Source organism: Stomoxys calcitrans, chromosome 2 (assembly GCF_963082655.1).
Source record: "Stomoxys calcitrans chromosome 2, idStoCalc2.1, whole genome shotgun sequence".
In the NCBI taxonomy this organism is placed as follows: Eukaryota; Metazoa; Arthropoda; class Insecta; order Diptera; family Muscidae; genus Stomoxys; species Stomoxys calcitrans.
In genome coordinates, this window is record NC_081553.1 from 137,739,348 (window position 1) to 137,762,949 (window position 23,602).

The following is a 23,602-nucleotide window of genomic DNA, read 5'->3' on the forward strand; positions in this document are numbered from 1 at the left end:
TTTTCCTTAAAGTTCTCCAACATCAAATTTATGTATTTCTTTCTTCAATGTGTTATGCTATATGTATCGAGGAATTTTCGTATGGTTTGTTTTTAACTTGTAACGGATTTACTTAGAATCTCATAGTCTGCTTTTTCTAAAATATCTGGCGAAGAATCATCTAGTACATAACCAACGGATTTGAAAAATGCTTGGGCATTCTGATTATTTTTAAGAACTGTCAATACTACTTTATCCATCTTCCAATATTTTGCGCATTCTTCCAGTGCTGACATCATGTGTTTACCCAGACCTTGTCTCTGCACGGATGGTTCGATTTGCATTTCATAGCTAAAACATTTCAAGGGATACAATTAATGTAGGGTCTTGTCTTTAATTTAGCATATGCAACATACCAATACAGCACAGGCTGCCCATAATCCATATCGAAGCGAAACATGGAATAGGCGACGGGCATTTTGTTTTTATCCACAGCCACCAAATATCGTGCCCAACCTTTGTTGAGATCATTCTGCTTCACTTTGGGTTGCCATCCCATACTAAGCTGCTTATAAAAGGGAGACACATTCCGTTCTGCCAACTTGAAAGCCCATTTTAAGGTTTTCGTGTCCATATCACATTTTGCTTTGCAATATAGACTAAACGTTTGGCTATTTTCCGCAGGCGAAGAAAATTGCATGAAATCCGGTTGTGACTCGAGCGGATTTTTGGATCTTGCAGCATTTTCTACACTTCGTTGTTGTGCTGCTGCGTTATTAACATTTGAATTCGTCATTTTATTATACTTAACAAATAATAAACTTAGAAAAAAAATGTTAGTGTATTATGGAGCGGCAAAATTGTTCGAGGCGGTAAAATTTTGTTTATAGCACAGGGTTGCTTGTAGATGGAAGATCTTCTTCTTCTTGATTTCATATGGTGCAATCAACATACACCAAGAAGGCAGTCATGCAGCCAAGTGAATACGATTATTAGATCTGTTCGCGTACATTTCCATAAAAAATTAGCAGGCGAGAGCCATTTTACTCTCTTTAAAATATTAACAAGCAAAAGTACGCGAGCGACTTCCAGTGAAAATTTGCAGCAAAACAGCTGATTGTTTTGGTTGGTTTTTTATTTGCTTGCTTGGGAAACAATATAATTTTGATGCTGGCGATACTGGTGATAAACGTCAATTTATTGACCCGGAAGTGAAAAGGCTAGAAATGAAGATATTCGTATATCCGTTATCTCCGTACCGCTGGACAGCCATCACAAATTACCGTGCAATCCCATGGCAGCCGTGGTCGGATGACATTTGTGTGACAATTTCTCGTATTGTTTTCCACTTTTTTTTGGAATCGGTAGCCTGGCGGAATTTGTTGGCGTAATAGCCAGCTTTTGCGCGATTAATTGTTTTATTTACATCAGTTCTGAGTGTTCGGTATTCTTCATGGAGCATTGGGCATTTAAAACGTTTCCATCGTCTGTAAGCCAAATCTCTCTTGTCAATTAATTTTTTAATTGACTCACTAAACCAACAGTTCTGAGCTTTTCGAGGACGTGGTGTGCAAATAGGTACGGTGCAGTCAAGAAGATACAATAGATTTTCACTAAGAAACGTTAACTGATCATCAGTAGAATAAATGTCATATATCTTACTCCAATCAATGTTGTGTATTTCAGAAGCAAGTGTATCATAATTTATTTTATTAAAGTTAAAATAACTTGTCTGTTTTTGTTCTGGTGTGTGCACAGCATCATATGTCAGAAATATGAGATCATGCTTAGAAAAACAGGGCATACTAAGCTGATCGTATAGTAGAACATTATCAGATTTTGAAACAAGAAATATGTCAATCAGGCTGTTCGAAGTTGTTGTATAGTGAGTTGGTATTGTAGTATTTACCCCATACAATCCCATGGAGTTAAACGACTCAATAAGTGTTTTTTCCTTTAAAAGGTTAGAATTGAGATCGCCGGCTATTATAACATCATCGTAGTGCACAGAAATATCAAGGATAGTGTCGAAAATACATTCATACGGTATATGACAATTTGGTCTATATGCACAACCCAATAGAATTTTACGGGTATTAATAACAAGCTCGACAAAGATTGATTCAATTTTCTCATTTTGTTCAGATTTAAAAATTACTTTGCAGGGTAAGTTATTCTTTACATATAACGCCACACCACCTCTAAGGGAGCTTCGATCATTTCTATATACATTATATCCTTCAACACTTATTATGCTGACAGTAATAGAAGAATTAAACCAGGTTTCACTCACATATATTATGTCAACTCCAGACATTTCGAAATTGTGCCGAAATTCATCTATTTTCCTCTTCAGGCTTTGTGCATTAATATGACAGATATTCAGGCCAGTTTTCTGTCTACAGAGTACTTTAATCATGTAATATGATCCGTTATTGGAACCCAAAGTACTATTGGTTAAAGACATTTATTAGAAGTGGCAACGCTTTCAATTTGAGAATTTGAAATGAAGGAGAATTTTGTAATGAATTCGTTAAAATATGTATTACTATTTTCGCTAATAAAAAAATTAAAAAATATGCAAAAGATTGGTTTGAAAAAAATATAGTTTGGAAAGACATTAAACAGTATCAATAGCATGACGAAAAAACTGGTCAAAATCTACCTCGTTTGCAATATGAATTGGCTCAGTGTTGGGGGCAGTCTTGGCATATATTAAGCCGCGAAAAGAGTAGATCGAGGTGATTTTTTTCTGTCTTTTCAATTTAATACCCGTTTGCAAGATTTTAAATTCGTCGAAGTAAGATTTTTATTGATGTATACACATTGATTGGAATCAAAACCAATGTGATGTAAACATAATTGACATTAAATTTTTTCCTGAACTGTGCCAGCATCTTTAAGATATAGTTTTTCACGAATGGCGTTAAAAGTTGAACAATTATATCAGGGCTATTGTTTCCTCTTTTACCTTTCAATCGATATATTGACTTATATGGAGGTGTTGCTACATTCAGTGCCTTACATATACAGTCAAAAATATGATCTAAATTCTCCGACGGGTAACAAGGAATGCCATTAACACGAAGATCGCATGATACCGCCAAGTTTTCTTGTTTTGCCAGATGGGCTCGAAGGTTTTGTATATCTTCTCTCATGCTAACTATTTCTGCACATTCAGTTTCAGCTTTCAGTAGTCGTTCATTTATTTCGTTTGACTTTGCCTCAATTCGTTGTATGTGTGTATCTACATAATTTAACAGCTTCAGTTCCACTTCTTCAAATCTCTTATTCATGGACGTGTTCAATCTCTCTTCAGTTTCTTTAAGAGCTTCTTTGAACATCGTCCACTGCCTCTCAAAACGCACTTCCATTTCATGTATTATATCTCTTTCATATCGAGCCAGCTTAGGTGTTTTCGCTTTGCTCTCTGGATTTGACGAATCATCTCTCTCCCTCTTTGACGATCCCGTTAACTTAGCCACCAGCTCTTCTTCAAGCTGATTGTTGGCGTATGTAATGTCAGCCATCAGTTTCTCTTGAAACGATTCACTTAGCTGAGACATAATATTTTTGTTGTTGGGGTTGAGCACAGAATGTATTTTTCTTTTTTATGTATGTATGTGTGTACCGCACTGCACTGATTTTGTTTATTTCAATTGATTCAAAACCAAAATAAAATGTTTGCTTTTATCTGATAATATACAGGACAGTTTTTCTCAAAACAAACAGATATTGTGTCAGATACAATTTCACGTGGAAATAGACAAACAGTGATGAACTTTTGTTATATTTTATTGTAAATAACCAGAAAATTATTGGAGCAAAATGAAAACAGAACTGTCTCTCACAAGACACAAGACGTTCACTATTCGCAACCGGTAGCTCGCAGCTGTACCCAAGATAAAGCTATATAAGGGTAGTGGCAGTTGACCAACAACAAAATATTAAGTGCACTATCTGTCAAAATCAGTGATTGGTGCAACTGTGATTTTGTGTACGCAACTAGTTGGCGCCATTGTTTGTGCGTGTTAAGGTTCTTAACTATAATACACACACACAACCAAAACTCGTTGACAGATAGAGCACTTCGGGAGAAAAATTTTACTCAGCTGTTTACGGTACCCTACCTGGTCATTATTTCATGAGTGTACCATAAACAGCAGAGTACAATTTTTTCTCGCGAAATGCACTATCTGTCACATGGTACAACTAAGAGGTAGCGTCATTAGTACAATAACAAAAATGTACCCCTAACGAAATTACCTTGAGTGGCAAATGTCGTATATTGAATGTCAAAGTGGTTTTAGATATAAACTTTGTTTTAGAACTTATCTTTTACAAATGTGTTTTATATTTGTATTTTCATCATTATAACACTGTCTTTTTACATATGTTTGAAAAATAAGATCAAATAAACATCCTTCTAAGATTTTAGAAAAATATCACAGCTGTGATATTAACGATAACACACAAACAACGAAACATGGAGCGAACAAGTAACATACACAAAATCAGAGTTGCACTAATCACAGATTTTGACAAATAGCATGACATAATTACCATGTACCGGAAACAGCTGAGTACAATCTTATCTCGAGAAGGGCACTATCTGGCAATGTGTTTTGGTTGTGTGTGTGTATTGTAGTTGCCATAATGGCAATAACAACCAGTACGGTTAGGTCACGAACAGTCTTCGAATGTAAGGAGATTAACGCCTTCTCTGAGGGTGACAAAATGCGCAACGTTTGTGTGCCGGACCATATCGGAATAAGGGAAATATATATATATATATATATATATATATATATATATATATATATATATATATATACAGCGGTCAAAAAAAGTATTCATCATTAGCAAAATTGATAATAAATTCACTTATTTTGGGTAATTGAAGAAAATTTAAAGTAAACAAATAATGCAGTTTTATGCAATAGTTTATTTTTCGTAATCTGTTTTAAAATAAATTCAAAAAATAAATTTAATTAGCGCAAAAAATGCAATTTTATATAATAACACCAAAAACAGAACAAAAAAAGTATTCATCATTGATGTGCTATCATCAAAGTCAAATTCAAATATTATTTGGGAATCCCCCTTTTCTGTTTTATTTAGTAAAGGAGGCTTTGCCCTTGACAGCAAATATTTAATTTCATTGAAAATATAGTTTTTGTCAAAATGGGTCGTAAGCAAAACGAGGTTTCTGATGAGGTGAAAGTTTTGATAATAAAACACCACAGGAATGGTTTAACTCAAAAAACTATCAGTGAAATATTAAATAGACCACGATCTACTATACAATCCATCATCAGAAAGTGGACAGAAACGAAAACTGTTGACAATAAACCAAGATCTGGTCGACCAAAAGCACTTTCAGTTGGAGATGTGCGTTGGCTAGTGCGGCAAGTTCAGAAAACTCCGAAGACAAATGCGACCATTCTTCGTAAAAACACTATGGAATATTTAGGGAAGGAAGTTACTACACAAACAATTCGAAATACACTCAAAAGGCATAGTTACAGAGGAAGAACTGCACGTAAGAAGCCCTTTATAAATAAAATAAACCGAGTGAAAAGGCTAAACTTCGCAAAAATGTATGTAAAACAGCCCGAATCATTTTGGAAAACAGTCATTTTTGCAGACGAGAGCAAGTTTAATCTTTTTGGGTGCGATGGAAAGGTCATAGTGTACAGAAAACCAAATACAGAGCTTGAAGAACGAAACACAGTTGCTACTGTAAAACATGGTGGAGGTGGTTTAATGGTTTGGGGGTGTATGGCGGCTTCAGGAGCGGGAAATCTTGAAATTATTAATGGAGTAATGGATCATAAGTATTACATTGACATTTTAAAGAGGAATTTAAAAGATAGTGCTGTAAAACTTGGGCTTGGTAATAACTTTCAATATTATCAAGATAATGACCCCAAACATTCTGCTTTAAATACCAAGATGTGGATGCTGTATAACTGCCCCAAAGTCATTAAAACTCCTCCTCAAAGTCTCGACTTGAACCCAATTGAACATCTCGAACGCAAATTGAGAACGCGCAATTTTTCGAGCAAGAGTCAAATGCAACAGGTGATAATGGAGGAATGGACTAATATAGACCAAAATATAACCGCTAAATTAGTCCAATCGATGTCAAACCGTTTAAAAGAAGTTATAAGACGCGGTGGTCGAATAACAAAGTATTAATTTTTTTAAATTATGTTATTTATTTTTTTGTTTTTTTGCAATGATGAATACTTTTTTTGTTTAATTTTTTGTGTTCAGCTGTAAAATGGCCCTTTTTGTTCCAATAAATACTATTTTTTTCTTTAAAAACAATGAAATTGTGTACATATATATCACACAAGCACTACTGCATCATTAGTTTAATATGTTTTTATTCCAATTGTCTTTTGTAGACTTATTAAAAAAAAAAAACATTGAATGATGAATACTTTTTTTGACCGCTGTATATATATATATATAAAGGGTGATTTTTTTGAGGTTAGGATTTTCATGCATTAGTATTTGACAGATCAAGTTGGATTTCAGACATGGTGTCAAAGAGAAAGATGCTCAGTATGCTTTGACATTTCATCATGAATAGACTTCCTAACGAGCAACGCTTGCAAATCATTGAATTTTATTACCAAAATCAGTGTTCGGTTCGAAATGTGTTCATTCACCGTAACGTTGCGTCCAACAGCATCTTTGAAAAAATACGGTCCAATGATTCCACCAGCGTACAAACCACACCAAACAGTGCATTTTTCGGGATGCATGGGCAGTTCTTGAACGGCTTCTGGTTGCTCTTCACTCCAAATGCGGCAATTTTGCTTATTTACGTAGCCATTCAACCAGAAATGAGCCTCATCGCTGAACAAAATTTGTCAAAATTTGAACACATTTCGAACCGAACACTAATTTTGGTAATAAAATTCAATGATTTGCAAGCGTTGCTCGTTAGTAAGTCTATTCATGATGAAATGTCAAAGCATACTGAGCATCTTTCTCTTTGACACCATGTCTGAAATTCGACGTGATCTGTCAAATACTAATGCATGAAAATCCTAACCTCAAAAAAATCACCCTTTATATATATATATATATATATACAGGGTGGCTGATGAAAGCCGCCCTATATATATATATATATATATATATATATATATATATATATATATATATATAAAGGGTGATTTTTTTTTATATATATATATATATATATATATATATATATATATATATATATATATATATATATATATATATATATATATATATATATATATATATATATATATATATATATATATATATATATATATATATATATATATATATATATATATATATATATATATATATATATATATATATATATATATATATATATATATATATATATATATATATATATATATATATATATATATATATATATATACCATACCAGACATTAACCAACTTAGGGGAGTGCCTTGAAAATAATTAAGGATTTTGTAAGTTGCATGGAATTCCTAACTTAAATTTTCTTTTTAGAGCGCACAACTAGCCGATTACTGGCTTATGTGTATGTCCATAGTGGAATGGGGCGGAATTATATCTGAATTGTATTATATATATTTTATCCCTCTTTTCAACCTTACCTAATTGGATCAATTAAAAAATTTATTGGAAATTTCAAAAATTTTCAATCATTTTTTAATTGAATCTCCAATTTTTTAATTGAAGATTTGTTCACATTTTTAAAAAACTGCAAGTGATGTTATAATTTTCGTGATTAAAGCGGTTCCAATTAAAAAAATTTATCGGGTCAATTAATTTCGTGATTGAATCAAATTTTTTTTTGTTGTGTATACTGTACTCTCAAAGATCTTTCGTTTAAGATCCAAATAGTTCTGATTGGCCTACATGTTCCGCTGGAGTTTTTTGGGATGGGGTGACCCCCAGATGCTTGCTTCTTGGTATTAGTATACGATTCACAAATATATACTCCCAAATATCTCTCATTTGGCGCCCATACTGTCCCAATCGGTTCAGGCGTTTGTGAGTCTATACGGAACATATAACCAAACCGCAATACTTTGACTTGTATATACAATATGTTTAGAGCGAAGATTGTTTCCGGCTGCAGCTTAAAAAAATGCACGACCAAGGATGATTCACATACTTCCATATAATTAGATGCAGGGATTTCCTAAAGAATAATTTGCAGCATCCACCAGACTCTCCTCTGAGATAAGCTATAGTCCATACTTACCCTTCTGAGGGCCAACACCGAAACTTCATCTTCCCACTATTCGTAGCAAATTACAATCCTTATCAATTTCCGCAATCGGTTGATTTTGCTGCTCACCATGAATCTGATGCGCATTTCAGATTCCTCACGAACAAATTTAATCAGGCTCAGCTTACAAAAATTTTAGTTACTGCGAAGGTAAGTTAATCATTCACCCGCAAATAGGATTCAATTTGGGAGAAATGTTTGAGATCATGGGTTTTTTGTTTAATTATGATATATATTATTTTGTAAAATAACTGATTCAATTTAGCAGAAGGAGACACAAAACTTATATGTACTTCGAAACAGAATATTTGCAATACACTAATAACATTTACGAACTCTTACAAGACTAAGGAAATTTTATTTTCTCTTTCTTGTTATCAAAGGAAAAGGTTAAAGGTTTGGTGTACCAAACACGATAAATAAACGATATTTTACGACTTTTTGAAATTTACCACAAAGATCAATTTTAAAATGAGTTATACATATATAAATACTACATTATAAAATGTCTTCATTGCTTTGCGGTAACTTTTTTAACTACTGCATACATGACCATGTTTATGTACGCACATCTAAAGAGAAAATGGATCTCATTAGGGTTAATGTATGTGCTTGTTTCTTTGTATATATATATATATAGGTAAAAAACTTTTATATATATGTGTATATAAAAATGTTCGAAAACTTTTCATCAGATGGGATGGGTTTTTTTTTTAAATGTTAACAATATGTTTTGATTTCATACAGCTACAGTTTAAGAACAAGACAAGAATACAAAAATTGAAGCACTCATTTTTTCTTAGTTGCAGTCTTTGGCCCATTGTATAAATTCCGGTAGCTCACTAACTGTCAAGTTACGCGACAATGCTTTAACACGAAGATTGCGATCGGTTGTAATAAGAACCAGCTCAGTTTGAATTAAACATTTGCCATCTGTATGAAGAAAACAACAATAAAACAAATATTTTTTTTGTGTACATTTTATAGGGATAAACTATTTCCAAGTTGAAATGTGTTACCTTTACTTGTTTCACAACTCATTGTTTTCGACATCGCCACAGCAGTTGCTAAGATTTTATCGTCGTTTGAAACATGTTCTTCCTTCACCAATGCAAAAAGAGAGGCATTAATAATAGATCCTTTGGTAGTGGCACATCTGTGGCGAAAACATATTTACTCGCGTTAAATGGATTTTGAACGGAATAGAAGTCACTGATGTCGTTTACTTACTTCACATGATTTTTTGCTGTTTTTATAAAATCCAAAGACTTCTTTGCCCTAGTGGACACGTCGTCATAGTGATGTATACGATGTTTCTGGACGATTTCTTGAAAGGATTCGACTTTTACACCCTTTGACAGACCATCTAGTTCCTTTACAACTTTAAATACGCTAGTGTTAAAACAATAGCAGAATATAGTTTGTGTGCAGTCTCTTCTTACCTGTTAATGGTACAATTAATGTGTAGCGTTTGAATTCATTGACAATTCTTTCGAAATCTTCTAGGCAGTCAATGAAGCAATTTGTATCCGGCAATAAATACTTTGGCCTTACTTCGATATATAGCTTAGTGTCAACATATTTCAAAATTTCCTAAATTGAATAAAAGAAAACATACAGTTAAATAAAAGAAATCCAAATGGTAAATCCTATGTCAATTCCTGACACCAGAACGAACAACACCTTCTATGTTAATCCAATGGCAGTCGGTCGTACGTACCGAATATCTTTTCTATTGCATGGAAATTAGCTAGAGTTACTCCCCCCTGGTACTGATTATCGTCCAATCTCCATTCTTACAGCATTATCGAAGGCATTCGAAATAATAATTAGGGGATAAGTGGATTATTAGTGGATCTTCTTAATCGCCATACATTGATTGACCCTAGTCAATCGGGTTTTAGAAAACACCACAGGACCACATCTCTTATGGTCAAACTTACTGATGAGATCAGGCGTTCTATTGATAAAGCAATCCCTGTATTCTTTCCGCACTTGGTTTCAGCAGAGCTTCCGATTCGGTTGACCATGACATTCTTTTTTATAAACTCTTTAACAATTTCAATTTGTCACATACCTCTTGTAGACTTTTTATGTCATTTTTGTAAAATCGATCACAGTATGTAGTCTGCCATGATCGTGTTTCGTGTGTTAATTCTATTTCTACTGGTTTACCCCAAGGTTCTGTCTTGGGACCAGTTTTGTTTATGCTCTATGTTAATGACGTTCGTTCTTGGGTACAACATGTAGACCTAGCAATAAATGCCGATGATTTTCAGTTGTTAAGTACAACAGACTCTGGTACGTTAGAAAGTTGCATCTCGAACCTTAATGAAGATATTGGACGAGTTTGTCAATGGGCTCAGTCCAATCACTTAACAATTAACATTGGTAAAACAAAATACGGGGGGTATTCATTAGCTCACGTCATTAATACTGTCCTCAAAATATTATTGTTCAAAACAATGTTGTCACATTGACTGATACTAATACCTCATTGGGCTTTGTAATTGATTCGGATATTGTATTTGCCTTGCACATTGCACATATCTGTTCCAAACTAAGCTTTACACTTAAAAAGCTTTACAATTTGAATGTTATTTTACCTACACAAATGAAATATATGCTGGCTCATTCGTTGCTAATGCCTTATATATTGTATGGTGCTGAGGTATATTCCGGATCCAATAGGACTAATCTGCTTAAGCTTCAAAGTGTTTCCATAGCATACTACAGTTTGTTTCTGGTTGTCGTTGTAGACGAGACTACGAATACTTTGCGAAACAATTACTTGGATGTTGCTTTGAGCAATTTCTCAATATTAGATACATCGGCTTTTTCTTCAATGTCCTTAAGTACCGCGAACCCAGTTACCTTTTTCCTTACTTTCAATTCTTGAATTCAACCCGGAATTTTCAAACTCTTATTGAAAGTTTCAATCATGTTGTATTTGAAAGATCATTTGTAATGCGCCTGTCAAGACTATGGAATACACTTCCTACTAGTCTTAAAAAACATCTCAGTATGTCAACAAACTTTTAAGTCTAAACTTATCCAACATTTCTCATAGGCAACTTAATTGAAATCGTTTCCATCACTGATGATATCTCATATTTGCTGTTTTTTCTTGGTGTTTGAACGGATAATTGTGCGTTAGATTATGTTACTAATTTTTTAAGAAACCATTTTTTTACACTCAATCAGTTTGTTAATTATTTATTTTAGGGATAGTATTATTTTAGATTTTAATATTGATTTTTGTATTATAATAACTTGAAAATTTTTAAATCTATCAATGTAAAGCCCGGGTGGGCGAAGTCTGACAAAAAAAAATTAATGAATGAATGAATTGACCTGATGAAGTCCTTCATCGGCAAGGGCTGCCGCCTCATATTTGTCCACATTTTTCAACTTGCATAGACGAATTTTTCATGTTTGCCTAGTATAAATGGCCTAAAGATAAAAAGGCACTTAGAGGCCCTTATTAATTAAGAGTAACCGTCGAGTGGAGCGGACGTGTTTTCATTTCGCTCCTCAAAGAAAAAAACTCCATATCTTGGAATAGGTACTACCTATTACGAAAAAAGAAAACATTTTAAAGCCTTTTGGAGTAGGCTCAAAATGGACTCCAAAGACCCAACAGATCATAGCATGTTGTCCGCCCCTCCTATAGGTCTGTGTTTTCGATCATGTAGATAATCAACTGCGAGTATAGAAGGGACAACTTAACGCTCCACTTTGCGTCAGCAGAATGTATTAATGCCTTCAAAAAGCTCGTTGGATGTATCCACACTCCCTGGGGCGCAAAGCTCGACATCCCCCAGCTCACAAAGGCGACGGTCTTCATCAAGGATGATGGCGGTGAATTCGCGACGGAACGTAAACCAAGAGATGGCCCTGGAGAAATGGAAGGTTTTCCACAGGGAGGAGAAGGAGGAAGAAACTCCCTTTGTGGTGGGCATTGATCAAGTCCTCATATTGAGCCATCAGGCGGTGCCGTGGCAGGGCATTTAATACCGCCAAACGACCAGGGGGTCAACCCATCACCATCATCATCACCTCCCCAGAAGCACATTTATTTAAGATTTGGAAGAACAAGATAGGCAATAATATATTTTTCCAGAGTTGTCAACGTCGGATGAGACAGGGAGATGGTGGATCATACCTGGCATCGCTTTATCTGCCATTCGAATCTCCGACACCGCCACCCACGTCCGAGCTGCAACGGCTGGTGAGGAAGGCAAAAGACACAGATGTGGTACTTATCGGGTGCGTTGCGACCTCAACATATTTCGTGGGGTAGGTACTACAACATTTATAAGAGCGTCCAAGCCCTGGCAGAATTCTTGAATACTAACGACATAATAACACTTAATATTGGTAACACCCCTACCTTTGTTAATAAGAATAGGTAGGTTTTAGATGTTACAATATGTTCGGAAAATCTAATCGATGAGGTTCAGGATTGGAGGGTCTCCATGGAGCGCAGCCAGCGGCCAATCCGATGAGGTTGAAAACCAACTGGCCAAAATTCGGAAGACTACTCAGAAAAAAACTTGGGCAAAATAATTTAATAGATTGTTATTCTCGTTATCACGCGAAGCTTTAATCCCATGGCAGCCTGTTGTACGTACCGGATTGACCCGATGGAATCTTTCATCGGCAAGGGCTGCCGCCTCGGTGTACAACACACTGGTACAACAACAACGAGAAACTTAGGTGGGAGCTACCGGACGCGTCATAGGTTCTTCGATATCACGAGAAGCTTCAATCCCATGGCAATCTGTTGTACGTACCGGATTGACCCGATGAAATCCTTCATTGGCAAGGGCTGCCGCCTCGGTGTACAACACACTGGTACAACAACAACGAGATGCTTAGGTGGGACCTTCCGGGCGCGTCATAGGTTGCGGATAGTGGAATGCTCTATACGGAATAACTGCAAAAGTTAGAGGCCTGGTGGCACTGGCTCTTGCTTAAATACTGAGTGTCAATGATACTCGATACGACATGGCGAATTGAAAGTGTCATATTCAGGAGCGTACCGAAAAGGCTCAAAGATGTTGGGCAGTATGTAGACGGACCGTAGGCTTGAAATGGGGATTGAATATGAGGATAGGATAGGTTTAAGTGTCAATCTGCCATCAGACTCACTTAGCCGATTTCGTTCATTGTTATAACACAGGAACAGAAGTTTGAAGATGCCTTCTAGTTCCTACCGTTGAACCATTCAGATCGCTTTAAAAATCTCAACAATTTGCGAATGTTCACATCCGCTAAATCAGACAGGTTCTCAAAGAAATGAGAACCTAAAGCGGAACTCCTTTTGACAGCTAGTGCGGAACACACCAACAGAAGGTGTTCTATAGTCTCTTCTTCCTCGGTGTCTTCTCAGCTTGTCCAAAAGTAATTGTTTTTCGATTAGACAGTGACCTGTCATGACGGACACAAGGACCGTTGAACCATTCAGATCGCTTTAAAAAGCTCAACAATTTGCGAATGTTCACATCCGCTAAATCAGACAGGTTCTCAAAGAAATGAGAACCTAAAGCGGAACTCCTTCTGACAGCTAGTGCGGAACACACCAACAGAAGGTGTTCTATAGTCTCTTCTTCCTCGGTGTCCTCTCAGCTTCTCCAAAAGTTATTGGTTTTTCGATTAGACAGTGAACTGTCATGACGAACACAATGACTGAAATGTCTGTTCTAGCCTAGACAGCAAAGCAGTAGACCTCTTCAAGTCTAGATTAGGCCTTATAGTTTTGGAATGCTCACAGTTCCCTCTTTGTGGCCATCTATCATTCGTTGTCCTTCGGGCCTTGTTTTGAAAACTTGGCTAAAATGTCGCTAGAGGCAAACCCACAGAAACCAGTTTCCCTGGAATATGTAAGATAGTTCCTAGTCTCGCAAGCTCGACCGCTTTACAATTCCCTACGAAATCTCTGGGCCCGGCACCCAGAAAAGGTGAACATTAACTTTTCAGCCATCTTGATGAGATATCTGCCACAGTCGGGAGGAGGCCGCCGTAGCGCAGAGGTTGGTATGTCCGCCTATGACGCTGAATACCTGGGTTCGAATCCTGGCGAAACCATCAGAAAAAAATTTCAACGGTGGTTTTCCCCTCTTAATGCTGGCAACATTTGTGAGGTACTACGCCATGTAACACTTCTCTCCAAAGTGGTGTCGCACTGCCTCATGCCGCTCGGACTCGGCTATAAAAGGAGGCCCTTACCATTGAGCTAAAAACTTGAATCGGACTGCACTCATTGATATGTGAGAAGTTTGCTCTTGTTCATTAGTGGAATGTTCATGACCATAGGGAAAGCTCCCTTAGCCTCAGAGTAGTCGTCGCAGCAATTTGTCTCGCCACAATGTCCAGGGGCATTGGGTTTAGCATTAAATTCAGTGCATCAAATGGTGTCGTCCTCAGTGCGGCTGTGATGTACAAACAAGCCATCCTTTGGATCCAATTGAGTATTGAACAGTAGGTGGACTTTTGAAGCGCCGTCCACCAGACCACAACACCATATAGCATGGAATGGTGTACACGAACACCACTCCCCCACCTCCATTCCTTGAGCGATCCTTACGTAGCACATTGTATCCGTGACAACTGTGCAAGCTGCACATAATGGTCTGGTTCTAGGGGACTTGAATACGCATCACATTTCATGGCACTCTCCCCTAGATAACGACCAGCTTGGCATAGCATTGGCTGAGTAGATAGAAGGCTGTTTAGCATGATGCCCCCACTAGAATTGTGAGGAGGTGTAGCAGCTCGCCAGACATTTCCATAGCATGCCCTGATCCCCTGAGTGACGTATCCAGGCAAGCCGTTATCTCTTTGGGGTCAGACGACCTCCCCATAATTTGGGCTGGCTTCAGAGAGTACACCAATCGCCGCTTCAGTGTACTGCCACCTCCCTCGGGTGCTAGTTGCTGAGAGCAAATTCCGAGACATAATTAACGCAGCAGCCGCTCGCTTTATACCAGCCGGTCGAATACCCCAAGTACGGCCCAATTTCCCGGCGCAGGCAATGGTACTCGCAGACGAGCGTGATGGGATTCGTTGTACGGACTCCACCGGCCCTGGAATCAGCGGGCTGAATATGGAAATAAACAGGGTAGTCAACGATCATAGGCGGAATTTGTGGCTGGAACACTTGGAGAAATGTTACTTAGGCACCGGTTTAGATAAGCTGTGGTTTACTGTTAGGTCACTCTCGAACCCCGGTAGACGGGATGACAGGAGCTCAGTCACTTTTGGCAACGTAACCTTAACTTATCCGAAGAGATGCGCCAGGTTGTTCAACCGTCAATATATTGTGCATCCCGAGAGTGACAGGGCAAGGAGGAGAGCCATTCGCAGAGTCCGTGGTCTTCGAGCCGATGGACAGCCATCATAATCCATGGTAACAAATCATCCACGGCGTTGGGCCCCGACGGAATGTCTACACTGATGCTGAAGAATCTGGATTTATCTGGAGTTGAGTAGCTTACTACTGTCCTCAACCTGTCTATAGTGTTTATAGTTGCCGATGTCTGGAAAATGGGCAGAGTGATCCCGTTACTGAAGCCTGGAAAAGGCCGAGTTTGGGGTAGTCGTACAGACCGATCTCCCTTCTCTCATCAGTAACAAAGACGCTTGAGGCATTACTCCTCCCAAGCCTTGTAGGAGAATTTCTATTCGCCGATCATCAACATGGATTTTGAAGACTGCACAGCACAACAACTGCTTTGCATGCCATGTGATAGTGATGTATGGTCCGATTGTGACTAGGGGCCACACGACGCACGTCACCTGTTTAACTGCCCATCCAGACTCACTCGACTCAAACCCAGATCCCTCTGGACGCACCCCATCTTAGTCGCAGTTTCTGGTTCTTGAAACTCAACAGAATCAAGCAGATGCAAGATAGAACACAATAAACTGCTACAACAACAACCATATAGCATTATAGGTCTGACAATTGCAGCACATATTCAATCCATGACTTTTGCCAATGGCTCTCTTGAAAATGTATAGGGCGAGAGTTGCCTTTTTTGCCCTTTCCTAAAAGTTGAATTTAAAGTTCAATTTCCTGTCCAGCATGACACACAGGTATTTTGAGCTTTCTGTAAATGGCGACTTAAAGAAGTTGAAACTTCTTAACGCCCAAAAGGATTTTGGCCCAGACACAATTTCCCTAATAAGCTCCGACGAATGCATACCAGTGACAACCTCTTCTGGCGCCACGTTGTCCGTTGGAGAATTTCCCGGGAAATGTGTATCAAAGAGTAATTATAGGGCTTCCTCTATAGACATGGTCCATACATTCTCTGACTTCTAAATATACCCCACCGTAATAGATCTCGAGGACAGAATCTTTCTTAGCCTACAGGCCTCAGATGTATCCTCCACGGAGTTGCAGAATTCTACCCAGGATTTCTTCTGAGCCTTTATCAGCTCACCTTATATATTTTCTTAGCTCAGCCTTATAGATGTCCAAATTGTGTGGTGCTCTTATGGCTTTCGCTCTGTTGAAGTTTTCTGCAGTCCTTCCTTAGATCAACCAGCACTGGGGTCCACCATGGCGGTCGCGTTTGCCCCTTGGCTTGGCACTAGTACATATATACGTAGTTTCCACTTCCTTTTCTGGCCTAGAAGGGATATACGTGCAGAATTTTTGCCGAAATTTATCCAAATTCGCCTTTCTTCTCTTTAGCCGAGGGACCACTTTTGCAGTATTTTCCCCGAGGCTGAAACTAATATAATGATGATCAGAGAAGCCGTGGTCATCCAACACTTCCCAGTCTCATATTCTTGAGCTTATATCTTCCGATACAAAGGTAATATCTAGTACATCCTGATTATTCCTGGTAATAAAGGTCGGTATATCCCCTTTATTACAGATCGCCGAACTTCCCCATATCTGGTGATTTGCATTAGCATCACTTCCTACAATGAGGCTCTTCTTCCCTACAGAAGCGGCTTCAACCAGCATCTTACGGTTTGAAGGCGGCATCTCTGAGTCGCGTGCCATATTTAGGGAAGTCAGTAAGTAATGAGACTTATTTATTTCAAGGCGGGCTACTTCCGAATCTTCAGTGCTCACTGACAGAAGAAAAACATTTAGAATACAGGCTCTGTGTCTCCCATTTCCCGCACCCGTGGTCCTTTTTTAAGAACCATGTCAAATCCCACAGGAGTTCATCCTCACAAGATTCGTTAGATCTTGTCATGATGAGCTTATGGAGCCAATCTTCTCAGGACACTGGACACTTGCGGTGTGGACGATTCCTCCTTAGATGCTTCACTAGCTGCTGCTTTCGAAGTACTTCCTTAAATATCCTGCAGATTCCATTGCAGGATACCGTCCGGCTATAGACCATTTCGTTCAATGCTTTCTATTCAAAGAATAGCACAGCAACATCACACATTTTGTCTTACTTTTGAAAGTTCTTTGCTGTGCTATTCTTTGAATAAAAAGATTGTAAGACCAAAAAAGAAAGCGCAAATAGACGAATATTTTTATGTTCAAAACTGCATACTTGTTGTTGTTGTAGCAGTGTGTTGTACACTGAGGCGGCTGCCCTTGCCGTTGAAGGATTTCATCGGGTCAATCCGGTACATACAGCCGGCTGCCATTGGATTGTGCATGCTTATAATATCCCAGCTGCTTGTGACAAGAACAAATGCATTTTTCATAGTGAATCGCAGTTTTTTTTAATAATTATTACACAAATAAGTTTGATAATCGCCATTATTCCGGTTGGCGATGGCGTAGTCGAATGTCCAAATTTTTACAAAATGGTACTATGGTTGTCGAAGACGAATATTCGTTTACATTTTTGGTACTACATAAGTCGAATTCGATTGTCAAATTTGACGAAAACAATTGACATGTAAGTTAATTGCATTCTAAATAACATCGTGCCTGTTTGTCGAAAGAGTATGGAACCTACTTTTATATTATATTTTTATTTATCACAATATCTTTCTATTATCGAATTATCGAAGACAAATAAGTTACAGAATACCACGAAATGTGAAATTCGCCTTAAACTACGACTGCTGTCGATTTTCGCCGTCGACAACGGGAATAAGGTGAATATCTTTAGCTTTTCTCTGATTATAAGAGCAAATTTTGATTGGGTAAATTATACTCAAGTCAAATCAAATCCGCTGCTGATGAAGGATGTGATAGCCCAGAAACTGCACTCCAGCGAACCATTCGACCATTTTTCGAAGATACTTTGAATTAGAACCTAATGGAGATTTTATTAATAATAAAATAAAATCATCCACTAATAAATGAGTTGGGCAACCATTGGTTTGGTAGTTATCCCTATGATAACAGCCAACGAAAATATGGAAAGAGCTATGACAAATTGGTTCAAGAAAACGAACAACGATGAAGGCAAAGATAATGGCAAAAAGTACGAAATTATATTAAACTTTTTTTGCTTGAATTTGTGTCGTCCTTTTTCAATTTGGCGCATGAAAGTAACATGAAACTTCATTTAGACTTTACACTTACACCTTAAATGAAAGGATTACAAGTTGTAGCAAGCCGAAAATGTTTAAAAATGTCCTGAAGAGGGGAACTTCCCCCTCTTGTTTGGTTACTTTTCGAGCGCCGATACACGTGTCGTCTCTTTTTGTCTCCTCTGTGCAATTTTTCTTGTTATTTTTGGACAAATTTAAATTTTATTGCAGAGTTATGTAATTATAATTAACTTGCAACGTTTTCAAAAATCAATGTTATTGCCTTTTTAACTCTTTTTACTCAAAATGTTTCCTTTTTAACCCTTTCCATATTTTTACCACCTAATTTGCTAGTTAATTGTTGGAAGCACTGCTCTTCATTAGTACTATCCGTTATCCAGCCCCTATCTGTCAGGCTCACACTTGATTGATTATTGATTACATATGGCTCTTACCTCTAATTTATTGGAATACATATTTTTAACTTGTGATTTTGCTTCCAATTCCTTTTTCAACTTCGATAATTGTGATAACTGCTCATTTTCTAGTTTTACATTAGGATGGCTTTTTAGGGGGCTGTTACAATTTTTGACCTGCAGAGCATCTCCATTGACAACCATATTCTCGTCATTATTTTCGTCATCGTAAACATCACCATCAATGTTACAATTTAAGTCATTATCATTGCCATCAAGACTTTTAATTTTTAGCGTGGAGTTTATTGATTGACTACTTTGCAAATCATCCAACGCCTGCTTAATATCCGAATTCAATACTTCGTTTACAAAATGTGATGTTTCAATGTTCTTCAAACGGGCCTTGTTTTCCTCATAAAAGAGTCCAAAATTTTGCAGCGCCTTTAAGCGTGCATTGAGTTGTAAACTTTCGTCTGATATTTGTCCATCACGCAGCTTGGGAATAAAAGAGTTTGTTGGTGTAAACCCAGCTAAAAATATATCTTCTTCGAACTTAACATTGTCGTCAGAAATGTCAGTTAAATGATCGTTCTTAAGTAAATGAATAAGTTTTTCAAGTTCGAACCAACAGCTCACATATATGTGCCTAGTCAAGAGTTGAAAAAATTATTTTGTTAGTAATTTTTAGGATACTATTAGATTTAAAGATTTTAACATTAAGTAAAATATTAGAAATTATATTATATGATAATATAATATATTTACTCTTCATTTTTTAAGGGTTCCCAAATGTCAACATGGTGTTTTAACCACAATGCATATATTCTTGTATACTGAAGAACTGTGGTTAAATCTACGAATCTGAAAATATAATTCATATCTTACTTATGTTCATTGCAATGAAAATTCTAAGAATTTATACTTTTCATCATCGAGGTCTTTCAGATTTCCATTTGAGACTTTCAGCAACGAATAAGTTTTACGAAGCATCAAACCTAAAAACTGATTGCAGAAGTTAAATGCGTGGTATCGTCGGGTTTCTAAGAAACAAGCAAGCAAGTAAGGTTATTTCTCGATACTGACAATCATATATATATATTTGAAAATCATATTGTTCTAAATACCTTTATTTAAATTGTGTTCTATCACAAATATGTTCAGTGTCAGCATTTTTAAAAGTCTTGCTCGCGTTAATGCAATTTTTCCCATTTCTAACAAAACACTTAATTGCATGAATAACTTTCGCTGGTGTTCTACAATAGTTTCCATTCTAAAAAGTTTGCGAATTGTGAATTTGTTGGTATGATTATTATAAGAATTATATTACAGCATATTTTTATTTTATTTTTAAAACATACCCAATGCCATTAAAAAGTTTTCCAATGATGTACAGATACAATGAAGTAATACGCCTCAACAACTAGGAAAGCAAACGTGGTTATTAATAGCGTGTGTAAATAGCTAACTGTATATGCCTACCTCCTCTGATGACATTTCTTTGAAACGTTTTTCTTCGCTAATGGCAAATTTATAATTATTATTGCCATTAGAATCTGTGCGGTATAACCTCGTGCCATTGGGGCATATCCACACTTCTTTGCGCATGTTTTTAGATTGAGCGTTATGGTTATTGCAATGCACTGGCGATGACTTTAATTCCGTTTCCTCATACTTTTTCCGTAGCTCATCAAATAAGACTAAGAGAGACTCCTTGGATGAATAGACGGCATTGGAAGACATTAAGCTACGCATATGGAAGTATATGGCATCAAATTTTTTACGCTGGAATATACGAAATGAGTTATCATTTGGATGATTTTTTTTTTTTGCCAAACGGGATGAATGGAGCATTTTGTACAATGCATATAAACAAAACAACTTTGGCATTTAGGAAAATGATTAAACTTACATTGAGTATTGCTACTATAGCTAACTGATTATAGGGAACACCGTTTGCTGGAACCAGGGCTTGAGCATTCCGATAGTATTTCTCTGCTTCTGTATAATCCTGTCCTTGGGAGTCCTTGATTTTGTAGCGCCAGAGATCACCTAAACTTATCAGCAATTTCTGGGTCATTACTTTTGCAATAAACTCTAGTTTTTGCAGCGAGCGTTGTGATGAATATATGCCGTTTTGCAAAAAGTCTGAATTCGTGTTCTCAGAAAGGTATTTGTCTTGCAATTTTTTAATAATTCGATCGTAGAAGTCAATACCTTCGTCAATAATAACGCGTATGCATTCCACCGCCTGCATTTCATGCTGTAGCCGCTTCAAATGCTCTCGCACGTTGTAAAAAAGTATTTTCCAAAAAAAGGAATCGACTTTTTCTTCGCAACAAAATTTTAGGTTCGTTAACAATAGTTGTATCAAAATCTGTTGTAGCTCTATTCGTAGTGAACAAACACTTTCCCAGTTCTGAAAAAATAGAAAATAATGTTTAAAATTAAATATTGCATTTATACAATACCGGCCTTATTTACAAAACGGTATGAAGCTTAAAATAGGATTATTTGACAGTTTCATAAAGGAAATATCTCATTTAAACCTATGTATTTCAAATCACAAAATTCATTTGTGTATAATACCTCGATAACTTGATTGTTATTTATTAACTTCTGTAGTGCCTCAAACATCGGAGGTAACTTTTTGCTTATTTCACCATCTAATGCTTTAAACCAATTGGGATGATTAACCTTCTGAAGCTGTCTCACTGGCGACATGGGTATTCCAATTTTTGACAAAGCTAAAACATCCTGTCTCGTCTGGTGTCTATTTCGTCGTTCGTAATTACGGGCGCCGTGTGCATTTGACGACGTCGTTGGTCGCCCTTCGTTCAGTTTTTTTACATTTTCGGCATTGAGACGTATTAATCCAGGCACAGAAATATTTGGCTCAGCGTCCACATTATCCTTTTGATTAATTTTTATGAGCGATGCATTTCCCGTAATTTGCTCAGTATCCATATTACATATTTGCTTCATTTTTATAGGCAATGCGTTTTCCAATGCCCCGCTGGAATCCAAGACAGGGTTATTGGCAATTTCTTTGCGTTCTCCTTCGACAATACTGGCAGGCAAGCGCAAAAAGTAGTCAATGGCTGTCACTTCACTGTCCACTGGCGGTGGCCCCTTTTCGTTGGCATCTCCTGATCTATGTGCCTGCAATAATCCATCATTCCCCTCGGAAACATTGCTTCTGATACCGTCTGTTTTGTTTGATGTGTCTGTTGTATTTGCACTTGATTCGCTGCTTCCCTCGCGTATGATGATTTTGTCCTGGAGTCGTTTGGGCAAGTTTCCAATGATTATGGAAATATCATTTTGTTCTCGTGTCTTTCGATTCATATTTTAAACACAACGCCATCAACCGCATTTATCTTTTTTTGTTGTTAAACCTTCTGCAATTTTAAGAATTACGCGAACAATTTTTGGAGTATTTGTGGTTGCGGGCCGTTTTTAATCGAGAATGGCACAGCACTATGTTGATGACACTGCTCGGTAGTTGGTCCACCACTTTCAGTTTCTTTTTTTTTCTGCATGAAGTTAACAACGATAACCACAACGATAACTCGCAAGATGGAAGCAATACAGGGTGACACTAACACAAAACACTCAGCATGTACGGAAATTATCAAGCGTTTATAGCTACTGTCGCCAGAATATTAAACTGTCCAATTCCAATCTTCGTTCAGAAAAGTGCGTATACCAAATTAAAGGGGAGATCAATATCTTTAATTTGGTGTACCACACATACCCCAGAATTGTTTTTCGTAGAACAAACATCCAGATTTGTTTCAAAACTAGAATGCAGGACACAAAATCCAATCTGGAAGCCATAAGTGGGTTTCTTTCCAAAAAATGCATATACCAAATTAAAAGGGAGATCAACACCTTCTATTTGGTGTACCACAGATTCCTATTATGAAACTGGTGGGCAGGACAAATGCGGCTGGTAGTAACATTGATGATAACTATACAGGGTGACATAATAGTCAAATAGCTCTAGTCAAATTTTCGCTCGCAAACACATGGTGACAAAAAACGATACATTTGTTTAACCAATCTGCCACACTATTTGGATGATAAATTTTGCATTTATCAAAAATAAGCCATTTTATGTACAAATAAAATTATAATGTGGTGTAATAAACGTGAAAACATTGGATTTTTATTCAATGAAGTCGAAATAAATCTCCAATGCTAACAATGTGTTCCCGCCGTTTTTCATTCTAAACTAAAATATCGTTTCATTATAAATTTGGGGACGATCTCAAATTAAGGGTGACATAATTACCAGGTAATGTACCGTGAGAACCATAACACACACAAAGAACCAAAAGTAGCGCGAACTGGTAACATACACAAAATCAGAGTTGCACTTATCACTGATTTGACAGCTAGTGCACTCAATATTTAGTTGTTGGACAATTGCCATTACCTGTACACTATTCGCTTT

The 23,602-nt window shown here is 37.1% G+C and overlaps 2 protein-coding genes across 3 annotated transcripts; both read right to left on the reverse strand.

The window, feature by feature from the left end:
- Window positions 1–895, reverse strand: LOC106089209 (N-alpha-acetyltransferase 40). Its single transcript, XM_013255005.2, has 2 exons — window positions 396–895; window positions 1–330 (listed from the first exon to the last, which is right to left on the reverse strand). Exons 1-2 carry the CDS (start codon window positions 773–775, stop codon window positions 93–95), a joined length of 618 nt encoding a protein of 205 aa, XP_013110459.1. The 5' UTR covers window positions 776–895; the 3' UTR covers window positions 1–92.
- Window positions 896–8,517: 7,622 nt separating this feature from the next.
- LOC106090039 (telomerase-binding protein EST1A) lies at window positions 8,518–22,683 on the reverse strand. Of its 2 annotated transcripts, XM_013256082.2 has the most exons (12): window positions 21,733–22,682; window positions 21,056–21,562; window positions 20,626–20,928; window positions 20,505–20,566; window positions 20,271–20,416; window positions 20,069–20,186; window positions 19,912–20,007; window positions 19,186–19,792; window positions 9,706–9,856; window positions 9,494–9,644; window positions 9,283–9,419; window positions 8,518–9,196 (listed from the first exon to the last, which is right to left on the reverse strand). In XM_013256082.2, exons 1-12 carry the CDS (start codon window positions 22,489–22,491, stop codon window positions 9,063–9,065), a joined length of 3,171 nt encoding a protein of 1,056 aa, XP_013111536.2. In that variant the 5' UTR covers window positions 22,492–22,682; the 3' UTR covers window positions 8,518–9,062. The 2 variants fall into 2 exon arrangements, with proteins under 2 accessions (XP_013111536.2, XP_059218180.1); XM_059362197.1 differs by lacking the exons at window positions 8,518–9,196; window positions 9,283–9,419 and having other exon boundaries at window positions 9,573–9,655; window positions 21,733–22,683.
- Between the last annotated feature and the right edge of the window lie 919 nt (window positions 22,684–23,602).

Bases quoted from the DNA above. Each gene is read 5' to 3' on its own strand.
- LOC106089209 (XM_013255005.2), bottom strand. From the start codon at position 775: ATGACGAATTCAAATGTTAATAACGCAGCAGCACAACAACGAAGTGTA. The intron at 331-395 runs GTATGTTGCATA...GAAATGTTTTAG, and splicing joins GGGCAGCCTGTGCTGTATTG to CTATGAAATGCAAATCGAAC.
- LOC106090039 (XM_013256082.2), bottom strand. From the start codon at position 22,491: ATGAATCGAAAGACACGAGAACAAAATGATATTTCCATAATCATTGGA. The intron at 20,417-20,504 runs GTATGTTTTAAA...CAAACTTTTTAG, and splicing joins AAACTTTTTAATGGCATTGG to AATGGAAACTATTGTAGAAC. The intron at 20,187-20,270 runs GTATTTAGAACA...CTTGTTTCTTAG, and splicing joins AGAACACAATTTAAATAAAG to AAACCCGACGATACCACGCA.